Here is a 20745-nt window from a genome sequence, read left to right as displayed (position 1 = left end):
TCTATACAGGACCTGAAAAAATATTTGAAGAGATAGTAGCTGAAAACTTCTTTAAACATGGGAAAGGAAGTAGTCATCCAAGTCCAGGAAGCATGGACAGTCCTAGACAGAACAAACCCAAGGAGCAACACACCAAGACACATATTAATAGTAATTAAGCTGACAGAAATTAAAGACAGAACATTAAAAGCAACAAGGGAAAATGACAAATAACATACGAGGAAACTTCCATAAGTTTATCAGCTGATTTCTCAACAGAAACTCTACAAGGAAGAAGGGAAACTTATGATATATTTAAAGTGAGGTAAAGGAATAACTTACAGTCAAGAATACTCTACCAAGCAAGACTTTTGTTCAGATTTGACAGAAAAATCAAAAATTCTCCAGACAAGCAAAAGTTAAGAGAATTTAACACCACGAAACCAGCCTTACAACAAATGCTAAAGGAATATCTCTAAACACAAAAGAAGGAAAAATAAACCCAAAACAATTAAAAAATGGTAATAGGATCATATATATTCATCATTACCTTAAATGAAAATGGATTAGATGCAGTAACCAAAAGACGTAGACTGGCTGGGTGGATGAAAACGTGTATGTATACATTTCCACTTAAGATATCACTCTATTTAACCTCCCAAAAATATGTAATTGTTTTATATCATTAGGGTAATCATGTTTCCAGTATGGCTTTCGATTGTAATTATCTTTTATTTTTTAACTGGCTAATGGTTGTGAAAACTGATAAACATCTTTTACTATTGTGATTATATAGTTCAGTTCAGTTCAGTTCAGACGCTCAGTCGTGTCCGACTCTTTGCGACCCCATGAATTGCAGAATGCCAGGCCTCCGTGTCTAACATCAACTCCCGGAGTTCACTCAGACTCACGTCCATCGAGTCAGTGATGCCATCCAGCCATCTCATCCTCTGTTGTCCCCTTCTCCTCCTGCCCCCAATCCGTCCCAGCATCAGAGTCTTTTCCAATGAGTCAACTCTTTGCATGAGGTGGCCAAAGTACTGGAGTTTCAGCTTTAGCATCATTCCTTCCAAAGAAATCCCAGAGCTGATCTCCTTCAGAATGGACCGGTTGGATCTCCTTGCAGTCCAAGGGACTCTCAAGAGTCTTTTCCAACACCACAGTTCAAAAGCATCAATTCTTTGGCGCTCAGCCTTCTTCACAGTCCAACTCTCACATCCATACATGACGACAGGAAAAACCATAGCCTTGACTAGACAGACCTTAGTCGGCAAAGTAATGTCTCTGCTTTTCAATATGCTATCTAGGTTGGTCATAACTTTTCTTCCAAGGAGTAAGCATCTTTTAATTCATGGCTGCAGTCACCATCTGCAGTGATTTTGGAGCCCCCCAAAATTAAATCTGACACTGTTTCCACTGTTTCCCCATCTATTTCCCATGAAGTGATGGGACCGGATGCCATGATCTTCATTTTCTGAATGTTAAGCTTTAAACCAACTTTTTCACTCTCCACTTTCACTTTCATCAGGAGGATTTTTAGTTCCTCTTCACTTTCTGCCATAAGGGTGGTGTCATCTGCATATCTGAGGTTATTGATATTTCAGTCTTGATTCAATCTTGATTCCGGCAATCTTGATTCCAGCTTGTGTTTCTTCCAGTCCATCGTTTCTCATGATGTACTCTGCATACAAGTTAAATAAGTAGGGTGGCAATATATAGCCTTGACGTACTCCTTTTCCTATTTGGAACCAGTCTGTTGTTCCATGTCCAGTTCTAACTGTTGCCTCCTGACCTGCATACAGATTTCTCAAGAGGCAGGTCAAGTGGTCTGGTATTCCCATCTCTTTCAGAATTTTCCACAGTTTATTGTGATCCACACAGTCAAAGGCTTTGGCATAGTCAATAAAGCAGAAATAAATGTTTTCTGGAACTCTCTTGCTTTTTTGATGATCTGTCAGATGTTGGCAATTTGATCTCTGGTTCCTCTGCCTTTTCTAAAACCAGCTTGAACATCAGGAAGTTCACGATTCACGTATTGCTGAAGCCTGGCTTGGAGAATTTTGAGCATTACTTTACTAGCATGTGAGATGAGTGCAATTGTGTGGTAGTTTGAGCATTCTTTGGCATTGCCTTTCTTTGGGATTGGAATGAAAACTGACCTTTTCCAGTCCTGTGGCCACTGCTGAGTTTTCCAAATTTGCTGCAATATTGAGTGCAGCACTTTGACAGCATCATCTTTCAGGATTTGAAATAGCTCAGCTGAAATTCCATCACCTCCACTAGCTTTGTTCATAGTGATGCTTTCTAAGGCCCACTTGACTTCACATTCCAAGATGTCTGGCTCTAGATGAGTGATCACACCATCATGATTATCTGGATCTTGAAGATCTTTTTTGTACAGTTCTTCTGTGTATTCTTGCCACATCTTCTTAATATCTTCTGCTTCTGTTAGGTCCATACCATTTCTGTCCTTTATCGAGCCCATCTTTGCATGAAATGTCCCCTTGATATCTCTAATTTTCTTGAAGAGATCTCTAGTCTTTCCCAGTCTGTTCTTTTCCTCTATTTCTTTGCATTGATCGCTGAAGAAGGCTTTCTTATCTCTTCTTGCTATCCTCTGGAACTCTGCATTCAGATGCTTATATCTTTCCTTTTCTCCTTTGTTTTTCACCTGTCTTCTTTTCACCCTCTTCCAACAACACCAGAGAAGACTCTACACATGCACCTCACCAGATGGTCAACACTGAAATCAGATTAATTATATTCTTTGCAGCCAAAGATGGAGAAGCTCTATACAGTCAACAAAAACAAGACCAGGAGCTGACTATGGCTCAGATCATGAACTCCCTATTACCAAATTCAGACTTAAATTGCAGAAAGTAGGGAAAACTGCTAGACCATTCAGGTATGACCTAAGTCAAATCCCTTATGATGATACAGTGGAAGTGAGAAATAGATTTCAGGGCCTAGATCTGATAGATAGAGTGCCTGATGAACTATGGAATGAGGTTCGTGGCATTGCACAGGAGACAGGGATCAAGACCATCCTCATGGAAAAGAAATGCAAAAAAGCAAAATGGCTATCTGGGGAGGCCTTACAAATAGCTGTGAAAAGAAGAGAGGCGAAATTGTGATTATATAACTATTACTCATTTTAATACCATTGTATCATGATTGGTCAACAGAACATAATTCTCTGTCACTGAAACTACCATTTGATAGAAAAATCTGTAATCACCTTTTAGAATATTGGAAATAAAAGCAAAAATATACAAATGGGACCTAATTAAAATTAAAAGCTTTTGCACAACAAAGGAAACTATAAGAAAGATGAAAATACAGCCTTCAGAATGGGAGAAAATAATAGCAAATGAAGCAACTGACAATGAATTAATCTCAAAAATATACAAGCAACTCCTGTAGCTCAATTCCAGAAAAATAAACGACCCAATCAAAAAATGAGCCAAAGAACTAAACAGACATTTCTCCAAATAAGACATACAGATGGCTAACAAACACATGAAAAGATGCTCAACATCACTCTTTACAGAGAAGTGCAAATCAAAACCACAGTGAGGTACCATTTCACACCAGTCAGAATGGCTGTGATCCAAAAGTCTACAAGCAATAAATGCTGGAGAGGGTGTGGAGAAAAGGAAACCCTCTTACAGTCTTGGTGGGAATGCAAACTAGTACAGCCACTATGGAAAACAGTGTGAAGATTCCTTAAAAAACTGGAAATAGAACTTCCTTATGACCCAGCAATCCCACTGCTGAGCATACACACTGAGGAAACCAGAACTGAAAGAGACACGTGTACCCCAGTGTTCATCACAGCACTGTTTATAATAGCCAGCACATGGAAGCAACCTAGATGTCCATCTGCAGATGAATGGATAAAAAGCTGTGGTACATATACACAATGGAGGATTACTCAGCCATTAAAAAGAATACATCTAAATCCGTTCTAATGAGGTGGATGAAACTGGAGCCGATTACAGAGAGTGAAGTAAGCCAGAAAGAAAAACACCAGTACAGTATACCAATGCATATATATGGAATTAAGAAAGATGGTAAAGATAACCCTGTATGCGAGACAGCAAAAGAGACACAGATGTATAGAACAGTCTTTTGGACTCTGTGGGAGAGGAAGAGGGTGGGATGATTTGGGAGAATGGCATTGAAACATGTATAATATCATATATGAAATGAATCACCAGTCCAGGTTCGACGCATGATACTGGATGCTTGGGGCTGGTACACTGGGAGGACCCAGAGAGATGTTATGGGGAGGGAGGTGGGAGGGGGGTTCAGGATGGGGAACACGTGTACACCCATGGTGGATTCGTGTTGATGTGTGGCAAAACCAATACAATATTTTAAAGCAATTAGCCTCCAATTAAAATAAATAAATTTATATTTAAAAAATAATAAAATCCAGATGACTTTAGAATTATCTTGGAATGTTTTGAAAAATATAAATGCCCAAGTATTTTTTTTTAAATCAGAGCTCTAATGAGCAGCCATGTTTAAAAAAAAAACTGAACTATATGATGATGATTTACTTTTATCTAGTTTGTTTCAACTTTTCTATTTCATTTTCAGTGCTTCCATTTCATTTAGGTAATGTTTTCCAATTTCTTGGTGTCTTTTTTTCATTGTTCTTTCTCAAGCTTTTATCAAACGTTGTAGAAAAGCTTTTGTATACATATATATAGTATGTATTATATATATATTAGGAAACAGAAATTTTTGCTTAGCTAAAAATTTTGTGACATTTTAGTTTCACTTGTTTGCCTAAGTATGAATAAAATGCTAAATTTCTAATTTATATTCACTCAAAACTTTGATATAGTTCCATTTATTCTGGCATCTATTACTGCTAAAATTCTAGAAAGTTTATTATTTTAGAGAATTTTTTTAAAAATTGAATGAGGCTTGAAACTTCTAATCCAGTTCTGAGAATATAAAGAAATACTATGTTTTGTTTAAAAAATGGGGTGGGAGTATTAATATGTGATACAGTATTAATAACTAAAATACAGATTTTGTTCAAATTTCACAAAATTTTATGCTTGTGTCCATTATTGTTTTAACACCTTATTCAAGGTTTTGCATTGTTTACTAGTTTCATTGAGCAGCTTCAGTTGCATGCAACAAATTCTCATAAGTTCTTTTCATTTTTATTGTTACAAATATTTTCTAATTTTCCTTGTAATGGCTCTTAGATACACCCATCATTTTAAAATGGGCATTTAATTTCCAAATATATGGGGTTTAAAAGTATCTGTTATATTAACTTCTCAATTAAATCCTTTCTACTATCACCTTCTGTATTTTTTCAGTCTTTTAACTTTATTGAAGCTCTCAGTGGCTAAGTCAAAGATCTCTCTTTGTAAATGTCACAATCCACTTGAAAATATGTGAGTTATTTTCAAATATCTTTTGATAATGATTTTTAACATAATTCCACAGTGATAAGACTGTATGATTTCAATACCTTTAGACCGTGAAATTTTTGCGTCTCATTTTGTATCCCTGTCTATGTTTCAGTGCCTCCTGGTTTATAGTCTATGGGAATTGAAGTAGAATTTGTATCCTGCTGTTGTGTGAAAATTGTGTGAATCTTAATTATGTTGAATTGGTTCATTGTGCTTTTCAGATCTACTGTATCCTTCTACTTTTCTGTCTACTTATTTTATTAATTTTTGAGAGTTTGATATTGAAACTGCAGCTAAGAATCTTAATCTATCTACTTAAAAAAATAATTGTAATATACAATGGAACTGTATGTATCTGTATGTAATCTTTTCACTCTTTACTTCAGACCCCAAACTATTTGAGTTCTGCCTTTACCATTTTCCTGGGGCTGTTTTATCTCAAACATCTTAATGACTAACTGATAATTTTTTCCCAGACATCTTCTCAGTCTTCAATTTATTATCTCCTTCTGCCAGTTTCAGCAATACAGACCACCACTCCTTTTTATTATTCTTTTTCTGCTGCTTTATTCACTAGTCTCCCATCTCGTTCACAGATTCTCCTCCTTTCTTCTCCCCTTCACATTATTTTTTTTTTCCAGGTATATGTTTCTGCCTTTTTTCTTAGACTTTGCCACTTCTGTGGGCAGTTTTAGTCATTCCCGTAGTATTATTTGTGCAACTGTCTTTGTATGATTACAAATATGACATCTGTTTTAAGTGGTAGCTGCCTTCCTTATCTTCACATATCACTTAGTCCACTGCTAATTTTACATTCAGTATAATTGAAGCTGTGTTCATTGCCTCTTCCTTTACCACAGTAGGTTTTCTATCCTGTGTTCTTCATGTTTGTTAATCTCAAAAATGTATAAATTAATGCAGAGGATTATATGTGTTAATTAAATATATTATTTAATACAGTGTAATTAACTTTCATGCATTGGAGAAGGCAATGGAAACCCACTCTGGTGTTCTTGCCTGGAGAGTCCCAGGGATGGGGGAGCCTGGTGGGCTGCTGTCTCTGGGGTCGCACAGAGTCGGACACGACTGAAGTGACTTAGCAGCAGCAGCAGTGTAATTAAAATAATTACAGAGGATTTGAATAATAGCAGATTATCCAAAGCTGCTGCTGCTGCTAAGCCACTTCAGTCGTGTCCAACTCTTTGGGATCCCATGGACTGTAGCCCGCCAGGTCCCTCTGTCCATGGGATTCTCTAGGCAAGAATACTGCAGTGAATTGCCATGCCCTTCTCCAGGGTATATGCCTGACCCAGGGATCAAACCCAAGTCTCCTACAGCTCCTGCTTTGAAGGCAGATTCTTTACCACTGAGCCACCGGGGAAGCCCAGATTATCCAAAGCAGTTAAAAAAAAAAAAAATTCATAGACTTATACTGCCTAATTTTGTGATTTGCTCTGTAAAGATAGAATAATAAGGCAATGTGATTCTGACATAGATTAATTCTTAAAATGATCGGTGAATCTGATGAACCTATTTACAGAGAAGTGTAGATGGAGACATAGAAAATGGTCTGGTGGACAGAGCAGGGCAAGGAAGAGAGGGTAGGACAACTTGAGAAAGTAGCATTGACATATACTATTACCATGTATAAAATAGATAACTAGCAGGAAGCTGCTGTATAACACAGGGAACTGAACCTGATGCTCTGATGACCTAGAGGAGTGGAATGGGTATGGCAGGGAAGGCTCAGGAGGGAAGGGTTATATATATAATTATGACTCATTCGCATTGATGTGTGGCAGAGACCACCACAACATTGTAAAGCACTTAGCCTCCAACTGAAAAAAAAAGGGAAGGAAAAAAGTATAGGTTCATCCTAACATAGAATTTTCAAGATATTCTATATTCTATAATGAAGTTTGTTGATAAACGTTAAAGAAAAAAAAAAATAGAAAGCCCAAAAATAGACCTGTGCTCTGTAGTCACATGATTTTTCAACAAAGGTACCAAAGCAATCCTGAGGAAAGGAAAATCTTCTGTGCATGTGGTACTTTAACAATAAGTTGATCATATAGAAAAACAAAATGAAATTAAGCCCCTACCTTATACCATAAGCCAAAATTAATTTGATGTAAATCATAGACTTAGTTGTAAAAACTAAAATCATACAGGCTTTAGTGAAAAACGTAGGGGAGTATCTTCATGACTTGGAGATAGGCAAAGATTTCTTTAAAAGGACACAAAAATCATTATAAAAATAATAAAGTAGGCGTCATCAAAATTAAAACTCCTTTAAGTTTTAAGAAAATGTACAAGCAAATCATAGACGAGAAAAAATATTTGCAAACATTTAACAGGATATACATATATATTTATGTGTATAGGTACATGTATGTATGTATGTATGTATATATACTCAGAAAATAGATACATATGCACATACATCCAGGATATATAAAAAATTTCCACTCAATAGTAAAAAGAATATGTAACACAATATTTTTAAGATTTGAAGACAAAGGAGTGTGGTTCCAGATGGTAGAGTAGAAAGACGTGCACTCATCTCCTCCTGTGAGAGCACCAAAATTGCAGCTATTGACAGGAAGACTCTGGAACCCACCAAAAAAATGACTCCCCACACCCAAAGACAAAGGAGAAGCTACAGTGAGACGGTAGGAGAGACACAGTCATGATAAAATCAAGTCCCATACCTGCTGGGCAGGCAACCCACAGACTGGAGAACAATAATACCAAAGAAATTCTCCCACTGTTGTAAAGGTTCTGACTCCCATCACAGGTTTCCTAGTCTGGGGATCTGGTAAAGAGACTAGGTAGGAGTCCCCAGGAAACCTGACTTTGAAGGCTAACGGAATTTGATTACAGGACTTCCACAGGACTGGGGGAAACAGAGAAAGAAAAAACTTTAAAAAGACTTGGAGACAATTCACAAATTAATATATACGAATGACCAATATGAACATGAATGTTCAACATTATTAGTCATCAGAGAAATACAAATTAAAATCTTTGAGACGCAACTATATATCCACTAGAATGACCAAAATTTAAAAGATTAACAGTGCCAAATGTTGATATGGTTGTGAAGTAACTAGAATTATCCTGCAATATTAAGTTTAAAAATTGCAGACTAAGGAACAGTTCTGAACTCATTCTGTGAGGCTACCATCACCCTGATACCAAAACCAGACAAGGATATCACACACAAAAAAGAAAACTACAGATCAGTATTACTGAAGAGTGTAAACACAGAAATCCTCAAGAAAATACTAAACTGAATCCAACAACTCATTAAAAGAATCATACATCATGATCAAGTGGGATTTATCTTAAGAATACAAAGATTTTTTTTCAATATCTACAAATCAGTATGAAACACCACATGAATAAAGTAAAGAATAAAAACCATATGATCATTTCAATAGACATAGAAAAATTATTGACAAAATTCAGTGCCTGTTTATGATTGAAAACCTCTTCAGAAAGTATGCATAAGGGACCTTGTGTTGCTGTATAGTCAGTAAATCGTGTCCAACTCTTTGTGACCCCCATGGACTATAGCCTCCCAGGCTCCTCTGTCCATATTTCCCAGGCAACCATACTGGAGTGGGTTGCCATATCCTTCTCAGGGAATCTTCACAACCCAGGAATAGAACTCCTGTCTCCTCCATTCACAGGTGGATTCTTTACTGCTGAGCCACAAGGAAAGCCAAATGTAACTTACTTCGACATAATAAGGGCCATATACAGCAAACCCACAGCAAGCATCATTCTCACTGGTGAAAAACTGAAAGCATTCTTAAGATTAGGAACAAGACAAGGATGTCCACTCTCCCCACTATTATTCAACATAATTTTGGAAGTCATAGTGACAACAATCAGAGAAAAGAAAGGAATCCATATTGGAAAAGTTAAACTGTCAACTGTTTGGAGATAACATGATACTATACATAGAAAATTCTAAAGATGCTACCAGAAAACTATCAGAGCTCATTGATGAATATACAAAGTTTCAGGTAATAAAATTAACACAGAGAAATCTCTTGCATTCTTACACACTAACAATGAAAGATCAGAAAATCAGAGAAACAATCCCATTCACCATCATATCTAAAAGAATAAAATGCCTAGGAATAAAACTACTTAATGATGCAAGACTTCTACTCAGAAAACTGTAAGATATTGCTGAAAGAAATTGAAAATAATGCAAACAGATGGAGAGATAGACCATGTCTATTGATTGGAAGAATCAATTTTGTGAAAATGACTGTAGTACCCAAAGCAATCTACAGAGTTAATGTAAGTCCTATCAAATTACTTAGAGCATTTTCCATTACATTAGAACAAAAAATTTTGCAAATATCCAAAACAGTCTTGAGAAAGAAAAATGGAGCTGAAGGAATCAACCTTTCTGACTTTAGACTGTACTACAAAGCTTCAGTCATCAAGACAGTATGGTACTGGCAGAAAAAAAGAAATATAAATCAATGGAACAGGGTAGAAAGTCCAGAGGTAAATAAATCCACACACTTATGGCCACTTAATCTATAACAAAAGAGGCAAGAATATGCAATGGACAAAAGACAGTTTCTTCAAGATGTGGTGCTGGGAAGACTGGACAGCTACATATAAAAAGAATGAAATTAGAACATTCCCTAACACCATACACAAAAATAAACTCACAGTGGATTAAAGACATAAATGATAGGCCAGACACTATACAACTCTTAGAAGGAAAACTTAGGCAGAACACTCTTTGACATAGATCACAGCAAGATCTTTTTCAGTCCACCCCCTAGAGTAAATAAAATAAAAACAAAAATAAACAAGTGGGACTTGAAAGCTTTTATACAGCAAAGGAAACCATAAACAAAATGAAAAGACAACCCTCAAAATGGGAGGAAATAATTGCAAGTGAAACAACTAACCTCCAAAATATACAAATACTTTATGAAACTCAATATAAAAAACAAATAACCCCATCAGAAAATGGGCAGAAAATCTGAATAGACATTTCTCCAAAGAATACATACAGATGGTCAGCAAACACCTGAAAAGGATGGCCCAGCATCACTTTTTCATTAGATAAATGCAAATTACAGCTACAGTGAGGTATTACCTCACACCAATCAGAATGACCATCTCAAAAAATCTACAGGCAATAAATGCTGGCAAAGGTATGGAGAAAAGGGTGACTCTCCTAAACCATTGGTGGGAATGTAAATTAGTACAGCCACTGTGGAGAACAGTATGGAGGTTTCTTTAAAAAGTAAAGGCAGAGTTGCCAAGTGATCTGGCAATCCCACTCCTGGGCGTCTATCCAGAGAAAACCATGATTCAAACAGATACATGCACCCCAGTGTTCACTGAAGCACTATTTACAACAGCCAGGACACAGAAGCAGACTAAATGTCCATCAACAGAGGAATGGGTAAAGAAGATGTGGGACATGTGTACAATGGAGTATTACTCAACCATAGAAGGAATGAAATAATGCCATTTGCAGCAACGTGGAAGGACCTAGAGAGCGTCATACTGAGTGACATAAATCAAGGACAGATATGTGATATCACTTATATGTGGAATGTTAAAAACAGAAACGGAGTTATCTACAAAACAGAAATAGAGTTACAGATGTAAGTGAACAAGAAAAGGCAGGGAGAGGGATAAACTTGGAGATTGGACTTGACATATACTACTAAATATAAAATAGATAACTGATAAGTACTCAGTATTCTGAGTAGTCCAGGAAATTCTATTCAATCCTCTCTAATGGTTTATATGAGAAAGAATCTAAAAAAGAGTGGATATATGTATATGTATAACTGATTCTTTTTGCTATACATCTGAAATTAGCACAACATTGTAAATCAACTATACTCCAATAAATTAAAAAAATATATATATACAGGCAAATCACAGACTAGAAGAAAACACTTGCAAAATGTGACAAAAGATATATATTTATATATGCATATATGCGTGTGTGTATGTATGTGTCTATATATATATATATATATACACATATATTTATATGTATATCCAGGAGATAGATCCAGGAGATAGATCCAGGAGATATGAAAAATTCCTGATTCTCAATAATAAATAAATACGATATGGAGCAATTCACAAATTAATATATGTAAATAACCAGTAAGAACATGAGTATTCAAAATTATTAGTCTTCAGGAGTGCAAATTAAAATTTTAATGTGATATGCTATATATCCACTAGAATGGCCAAAATATGGAACGTTTACAAATGTTGACGTGGTTGTGAAGTAACTGGAATTATCCTGGAATATTGTTGAAAATATAAATTAATGCAACCATTTTGGAAAACTTACTGGTAGTTTCGGGGGTTTTTCCCCCCCTAAAAATAGTGACCCAACAATTCCACTGTGAGCTCTTTATCCAAGAAAAATTTAAATATGGGTTATAAAAAAAAGACTAGTAGAAGTTTAATAGAAGTTTTATTCATAATAGCTAAAAACTGAAAAGAGCCCAGCTATCCATCGATAGGAGAATAAATAAGCAAACATATATTTATACAGTGGAATACTATTCATCAATATAAAGGAATGAATTGCTAATAAATGTAACAAAAAATACTGAGTAAAAAAATATCTTACACAAAAGAGTATATATAAGTTTCCATTAATATGAAATGCTGCTGCTGCTGCTGCTAAGTCGCTTCAGTCGTGTCCGACTCTGTGCCACCCCATAGAGGGCAGCCCACCAAGCTCCCCCATCCCTGGGATTCTCCAGGCAAAAACACTGGAGTGGGTTGCCATTTCCTTCTCCAGTGGAAGTGAGAAATAGATTTAAGGGCCTAGATCTGATAGATAGAGTGCTTGATGAACTATGGAATGAGGTTCATGACATTGTACAGGAGACAGGGATCAAGACCATCCCCCGGGAAAAGAAATGCAAAAAAGCAAAATGGCTGTCTGGGGAGGCCTTACAAATAGCTGTGAAAAGAAGAGGTGAAAAACAAAGGAGAAAAGGAAAGATATAAGCATCTGAATGCAGAGTTCCAGAGAATAGCAAGAAGAGATAAGAAAGCCTTCTTCAGCGATCAACGCAAAGAAATAGAGGAAAACAACAGAATGGGAAAGACTAGAGATCTCTTTAAGAAAATTAGAGATATCAAGGGACCATTTCATGCAAAGATGGGCTCGATAAAGGACAGAAATGGCCTGGACCTAACAGAAGCAGAAGATATTAAGAAGAGGTGGCAAGAATACACGGAAGAACCATACAAAAAAGATCTTCACGACCCAGATAACCATGATGATGTGATCACTAATCTCGAGCCAGACATCTTGGAATGTGAAGTCAAGTGGGCCTTAGAAAGCATCACTACGAACAAAGCTAGTGGAGGTGATGGCATTCCAGTGGAGCTATTTCAAATCCTGAAAGATGATGCTGTGAAAGTGCTGCACTCAATATTGCAGCAAATTTGGAAAACTCAGCAGTGGCCACAGGACTGGAAAAGGTCAGTTTTCATTCCAATCCCAAAGAAAGGCAATGCCAAAGAATGCTCAAACTGCCGCACAATTGCACTCATCTCACATGCTAGTAAAGTAATGCTCAAAATTCTCCAAGCCAGGCTTCAGCAATACGTGAACCGTGAACTCCCTGATGTTCAAGCTGGCTTTAGAAAAGGCAGAGGAACCAGAGATCAAATTGCCAACATCCGACAGATCATCAAAAAAGCAAGAGAGTTCCAGAAAACCATCTATTTCTGCTTTATTGACTATGCCAAAGCCTTTGACTGTGTGGATCACAATAAACTCTGGAAAATTCTGAAAGAGATGGGAATACCAGACCACCTGACCTGCCTCTTGAGAAATCTGTATGTAGGTCAGGAAGCAACAGTTAGAACTGGACATGGAACAACAGACTGGTTCCAAACAGGAAAAGGAGTAGTGTCAAGACTGTATATTGTCACCCTGCTTATTTAACTTCTATGCAGAGTACATCATGAGAAATGCTGGACTGGAAGAAACACAAGCTGGAATCAAGATTGCCGGGACAAATATCAGTAACCTCAGATATGTAGATGACACCACACTTATGGCAGAAAGTGAAGAGGAGCTAAAAAGCCTCTTGATGAAAGTGAAAGAGGAGAGTGAAAAAGTTGGCTTAAAGCTCAACATTCAGAAAACGAAGATCATGGCATCCGGTCCCATCACTTCATGGGAAATAGATGGGGAAACAGTGGAAACAGTGTCAGACTTTATTTTTGGGGGCTCCAAAATCACTGCAGATGGTGACTGCAGCCATGAAATTAAAAGACACTTACTCCTTGGAAGAAAAGTTATGATCAACCTAGATAGCATATTGAAAAGCAGAGACATTACTTTGCCAACTAAGGTCCGTCTAGTCAAGGCTATGGTTTTTCCTATGGTCACGTATGAATGTGAAAGTTGGACTGTGAAGAAGGCTGAGTGCCGAAGAATTGATGCTTTTGAACTGTGGTGTTGGAGAAGACTCTTGAGGGTCCCTTGGACTACAAGGAGATCCAACCAGTCCATTCTGAAGGAGATCAACCCTGGGATTTCTTGGAAGAATGATGCTAAAGCTGAAATTCCAGTACTTTGGCCACCTCATGCGAAGAGTTGACTCATTGGAAAAGACTTTGATGCTGGGAGGGATTGGGGGCAGGAGAAGAAGGCGACAACCGAGGATGAGATGGCTGGATGGCATCATGGACTCGATGGACATGAGTCTGAGTGAACTTCGGGAGATGGTGATGAGCAGGGAGGCCTGGCATGCTGCGATTCATGGGGTCGCAAAGAGTCGGACATGACTAGCGACTGAACTGAACTGAACTCAATGCATGGAAGTGTAAAGTGAAAGTGAAGTCACTCAGTCCTGTCTGACTCTTAGCGACCCCATGGACTGCAGCCTACCAGGCTCCTCCATGCATGGGATTTTCCAGGCAAGAGTACTGGAGTGGGGTGCCATTTAGAATAGGCAAAATTCCGGGGGGGGTGGGGAATAATAATAATGGTTGCCTTAGGACTGATGGAGTAAGGATTAACTGTTGTAAGGAGTTTGAGGGATCTGGGGATTGATGAATGAAAAAGCTATTATCATTGGACAGGTTTGCGTAAGAAAAGTCCTCACAGCATGAAACTAGCTATAGGCGTATGCCAAAAGAGAAGGCAGTGAAAATCTCTGGAGGTTACCTGACTAAGAATGTTGCTTCGTAGCACAGTGAGGAGTCTGGAGCAGAGATAGTAGTGACTTCGGATCTTAAAATCCCAACTTCTATCTTATCCATGGCTAGCAGATGTTCAGTGTTGTTTTGTGAAGTATACAAAGCAGGCAAGCTATAAATCATTAATAGTCTGCTTGTTTTGGGTCATTTTTTAAAAAATAATTGAGTGTATAAAAATGTTAATTTATACATCATTTAGTTCCAGCTGACGTTGGAGCTAATGGATCTCAGCCTGCAATGAAGAAATAAACAACTCAGGCTAACACATAGAAGCCATCTTTATCTAATAATATAACACCTGAAAAGGAATAAGAGGATTTTTTTTTGGAGTGATGATAATGTTCTACATCTTGATAAGGGTTTAAATCACACAAGTGAATACATTTGTAAAAACTCAGAAAATGTATACCTAAGAATTGTGCATTTCATTGTATATGATATGCATGCTAAAATACTCAGAGTGAAATATACTGCTGTATCACTTTGTACTGAAACACCAAAAATAGAATGGGTTAATAGATAGTTGGATAGGTGTCTGATAAAGCAAGTATAGTAAAATTTTAATAGTAGAATATAGATTGGGATATGTATATGTTTATTATAAAATTCTTTGCTTTTTGCTTAAAAAAAGTTTATAATGAGATATTGAGGCCTACCAGGTCGAGATAGACTAAACATAACGAGAAGTCCTGAGTAAAAAAAAAATATCTTACACAAAAGAGTATATGTAAGTTTTCATTACTATGAAAAGGGACCTGTTTGGAAACTATGCCATTGCATTAAAAAATAGAGAGAGAGAGAGCTTTGTATTTCTTGACCAATATTAAAATATAATTTCTGTAGAAACAACCCTATGTTTGATCATTTGACTGAAGATATGTGGTGTTTGCTCTTTTACAGAGAAAGTCCTTCTGCTAGCCTGGACACATGTGCATTTCTGTCATCATTTATGTGCTCCGATAGGACTCTGCTTATTGATGGCCGTGTAGAACTCAAGAGAGGCCTGCAGAGGCAGGAGCGGCATCTTTTCCTTTTCAATGATCTGTTTGTTGTAGCCAAAATCAAGTAAGTATACTGGACACTCTCTCCTGGTTTATCATTATAAAATTGCATTTCCACTAACAAAGATAACCTTTCTTTTCAATATCACTATTAAGAATAAGTGGCCTCTATTACCATAACTAATGTCTGAAGTGACTTTTTTGTTTGTTTTGTTTTGTTTTTAAAAAAATGTTTCAATTATTTACTCATCTAACGAGTGTTCATTTAAGTCCCGCTCTGTGCTATGCTCTGAATAAATATAGGGGATACAGTGAAGAAGGTGATGGATATGGTCGCTGCTTTCCTGATGCTTTTATTTATAATGTGGATGGGGGGATTACAAATTGTGCTTAGTGCCATGAAGAAAATAGGGTGAAGTAAAATATGGGATATATGTTAGGTAGGAAGAATAAAATCAATGAAGAAATAAAAATGACTAGCCATTCAGATATTAGGAGGGTGGGTATTCTAAGTAGAACTAATAGCAGGTACAAAGCAGGTGGAGAAAGTTTGGCCCTTTGGAGTTGAAAGAAGGCCTATGTCACTGGAGCATAAGAAGCAGGAAGAGAGTAATATAAATTGATATTGGAGAAACAGACAAAGATCAGGTTATCAGGACCTTTGTTGGCTGCATGTATGATCTATTGCCATATAACAAATTACCCCAAAAAGTAACAGTTTATGACTACAAACGTCTTACACATTTTCTCTGAGTCAAGAATCTGGGAATCGTTTAGCTCAAGGGCCCTAATGAGGTTACAGTAGAGCTGTTGACCAGGTTTATTGTCATCTCAGAGCTTGAAGGAAGAGTCTTCAAACCTCCCAGATCACTCATGTGGATTCTGGCCATCCTCAGTTCCACAGTGGCTCCTGGCCAGAGGCTATAGTTCTTTTCCATGGAGGTCTCTCCACAGAGCTGCTCTTAACATGGAATTGTTTCCTTTAAAGTGAAAGGTCCAAGGGAGTGAGGAAGAGAGTGTTGAAGGGAGTGTGTGTGTTCAGTTGCTTCAGGGTCCTTTGGTCCTTTGCGACCCCAAGGACCATAGCCCACCAGGCACTTCTGTCCATTGGATTTTCCCAGCAAGAATATTGAAGTGGGTTGCTATGCCCTCCTCCAGGGGATCTTCCCAACCCTAAGACTGAACCCACATCTCCTACATCTCCTGCATTGCAGGTGGATTTTTTACATTCTGAGCCATTGAGAAAACCCTGTTGAAGGGAGAGAACACTTAAAATAGAAGCTGCAGTCCTTTATAACCTAATTTTATAAGTAGTATACCATCATTTCTAATGTAGGCTATTGGGCACACAGAATATTGGGAAGCCAGGATCTTTGGGGGCTATCTTGGTAGGCCATGGTAGAAGTTTACATTTTATTCCAATGGTTTTAATTAGGGAAGTAGCATAAAGGGGTATATATTTTTTTAATACTTTTTAAATACTCTTCTGGCTATAGTAGATAATGGATTAGAGGGTAGACAGGAGTAGAAGCAAGGAGACTAGACTGGAGGTTATTGTAGTAGTCATAATGAGAGATAATGGAGGCTTTATCTAGAGAAATGGCAGTTAAAAAAGGGATGCAGACATATTTGAATATACTTTCGGTTCAGTTCAGTTACTCACTTGTGTCCAACTCTTTATGACCCCATGGACTGCAGCATGCCAGGCTTCCCATCCTTCACCAACTCCCAGATCTTGCTCAAATTCATGTCCATTTAGTCGGTGAATCCATCCAACCATCTCATCCTCTGTTGTCCCCTTCGCCTCCTGCTGTCAACCTTTCACAGCATCAGGGTCTTTTCTAATGAGTCAGTTTTTTGCATCAGGTGGCCAAAGTATTGGAGCTTCAGAGTCAACATCAGTCCTTCCAATGAATACTCAGGACTGATTTCCTTTAGGATGGACTGGTTGGATCTCCTTGCAGTCTAAGGGACTCTCCAAGAGTCTTTTCCAACATCACAGTTCAAAAGCATCAGTTCTTTGGCACTCAGCTTTCTTTTTAGTCCAACTCTCACATCCATACATGACTACTGGAAAAACTATATCCTTGACTAGACAGACCTTTGTTGGCAAAGTAATATCTCTGCTTTCTAATACGCTGTCTAGATTTGTTGCAGCTTTTCTTCCAAGGAGCAAGCGTCTTTTAATTTCATGGCTGCCTTCACTATCTGCAGTGATTTTGGAGCCCCAAAAATAAAGTCTGTACTGTTTCCATTGTTTCCCCATCTGTTTTCCATGAAGGGATTGATGGGACCAGATGCCATGATCTTCATTTTTTGAATGTTGAGTTTTAAGTCAACTTTTTCACTCTCCCCTTTCACTTTGATCAAGAGGCTCTTTAGTTCCTCTTCACTTTCTGCTATAAGGGTAGTGTCATCTGCGTGTCTGAGGTTATTGATATTTCTCCCAGCAATCTTGATTCCAGCTTGTGCTTCATCCATCCTGGCATTTCTCATGATGTACTCTGCATATAAGTTAAATAAGCAGGGTGACAATTTATAGCCTTGGCGTACTCTTTTCCAAATTTGGAACCAGTCTATTGTTCCATGTCCAGTTCTAACTTGCTTCTTGACCTGCATACAGATTTCTCAGGAGGCAGGCAAGGTGGTCTGGGATTCCCATCTCTTGAAGAATTTTCCACAGTTTGTTGTGATCCACACAGTCAAAGGCTCTGGCACAGTCAATAAAGCAGAAATAGATGGTTTTTTGGAACTCTGTTTTTCGATGATCTAGCAGATGTTGGCAATTTGATCTCTGGTTCCTCTGCCTTTTCTAAAGCCAGCTTGAACATCTGAAAGTTCTCAGTTCACGTACTGTTGAAGCCTAGCTTAGAGAATTTTCAGCATTAGTTTGCTAGCATGTAAGATGAGTGCAATTGTGTGCTAGTTTGAGAATTCTTTGGCATTTCCTTTTTTGGGATTGGAGTGAAAACTGACCTTTTCCAGTCCTGTGGCCACTGCTGAGTTTTCTAAATTTTCTGGCATATTGAGCGCTACACTTTCACAGCATCATCTTTTAGGATTTGAATTAGTTCAACTAGAATTCCATCACCTCCAGTAGCTTTGTTTGTAATGATGCTTCCTAAGGCCCACTTTACTTCACATCCAGGATGTCTGGCTCTAGATGAGTGATCACACCATCATGATTATCTGGGTCATGAAGATCTTTTTGTATAGTTCTTCCATGTATTCTTGCCACCTCTTCTTAATATCTGCCTCCTCTGTTAGGTCCATATCATCTCTGTCCTTTATTCTGCCCATCTTTGCATGAAATGTTCCCTTAGTGTCTCTAATTTTTTTGAAGATATCTCTAGTCTTTCCGATTCTGTTGTTTTCCTGTATTTCTTTGCATTGATCATTTAAGAAGGCTTTCTTATCTCTCCTTGCTATTGTTTGGAACTCTGCATCCAGAGGGATATATCTTTCCTTTTCTCCCTTGCCTTTTGCTTCTCTTCTCATATACTTTCAGTTCAGTTCAGTTCAGTTCAGTCACTCAATCGTGTCCGACTCTTTGCGACCCCATGAATCACAACATGCCAGGCCTCCCTGTCCATCACCAACTCCCGGAGTTCACTCAGACTCACGTCCATCGAGTCAGTGATGCCATCCAGCCATCTCATCCTCTGTCATCCTCTTCTCTTCCTGCCCCCAATCCCTCCCAGCATCAAAGTCTTTTCCAATGAGTCAGCTCTTCGCATGAGGTGGCCAAAGTACTGGAGTTTCAGCTTTAGCATCATTCCTTCCAAAGAAATCCCAGAGCTGATCTCCTTCAGAATGGACTGGTTGGATCTCCTTGCAGACCAAGGGACTCTCAAGAGTCTTCTCCAACACCACAGTTCAAAAGCATCAATTCTTCGGCACTCAGCCTCCTTCATAGTCCCACTCTCACATCCATACATGACTACTGGAAAAATCATAGCCTTGACTGGACCTTAGTTGGCAAAGCAATGTCTCTGCTTTTGAATATGCTATCTAGATTGGTCATAACTTTTCTTCCAAGGAGTAAGCGTCTTTTAATTTCATGGCTGCAGTCACCATCTGCAGTGATTTTGGAGCCCCAAAAAATAAAGTCTGACACTGTTTCCCCATCTATTTCCCATGAAGTGATGGGACCAGATGCCATGATCTTCGTTTTCTGAATGTTGAGCTTTAAGCCAACTTTTTCACTCTTCTCTTTCACTTTCATCAAGAAGCTTTTTAGCTCCTCTTCACTTTCTGCCATAAGGATGGTGTCATCTGCATATCTGAGGTTATTGATATTTCTCCTGGCAATCTTGATTCCAGCTTGTGTTTCTTCCAGTCCAGCATTTCTCATGATGTACTCTGCATAGAAGTTAAATAAGCAGGGTGACAATATACAGCCTTGATGTACTCCATTTCCTATTTGGAACCAGTCTGTTTAGAGGTACCCAAAAGAATTCATGTTTACTCAATACTAAATGCCAGTGCAATTAACATTCAACCTAGAACATGAAAGCTATACCTTGCTCTAATCCCTTTCTCATTGTTTATGAAATATCATAAAATGGTAGTTTATCAAATCCAGTATCTCATCAACTGGAGAAGAGTTGGCTTTTTTCTACTATCTGTACCCTCACATTTAAGTTATGCTATGTCATAAATAAGATGTGAATGGGGAGGTAATCAAGATTGTGGGTTAGAAAGATGCTGAGCTCACCTACCTCCATCAACACATGAAAAGTACATCTTAATGTGAAGGAGTTCTCGCTGAAAGTACCTGGAGACCAGCAGAAAGACCCTTTGGCAACCAAGGCTGTGAAGAAAGATCCACAAGAGTCATAAAGGAAGGGAAGGAGAGCCATGAGGTCAGGACACACATCCCTAGGAATGTACAGAGAAGAGGAGAGGTAAATCATGGGCTTGCATATCCTTCCTGGGGATTAAGGAGTTTGAACCACATACTGGGAACACCAGCCAGCACCGGGAAGATAAATCCCCTCAGCTGGTTTGACAACCACTGACTGACAGTAGAGTGTAAGAGACTGAGACTCCCGTCTGTGAAGAACATGGACACGCTC

General features: G+C 38.1%; 1 protein-coding gene across 1 annotated transcript in view; it reads left to right on the top strand.

Annotated features, from left to right (window-relative positions):
* Positions 1–20745, top strand: part of ARHGAP20 (Rho GTPase activating protein 20) — a 200811-nt gene that overhangs the window by 102513 nt on the left and 77553 nt on the right. The window contains exon 3 of the mRNA XM_052653158.1: positions 15567–15731. Coding sequence (XP_052509118.1) covers positions 15567–15731 — 165 coding nt within the window. The remainder of the gene's footprint in view (positions 1–15566; positions 15732–20745) is intronic.

This window comes from Budorcas taxicolor, chromosome 15 (assembly GCF_023091745.1).
Source record: "Budorcas taxicolor isolate Tak-1 chromosome 15, Takin1.1, whole genome shotgun sequence".
Lineage (NCBI taxonomy): Eukaryota > Metazoa > Chordata > Mammalia > Artiodactyla > Bovidae > Budorcas > Budorcas taxicolor.
The sequence above is the reverse complement of the archived record's forward strand: the minus strand, read 5'-3'. Positions and strand labels throughout refer to the sequence as shown.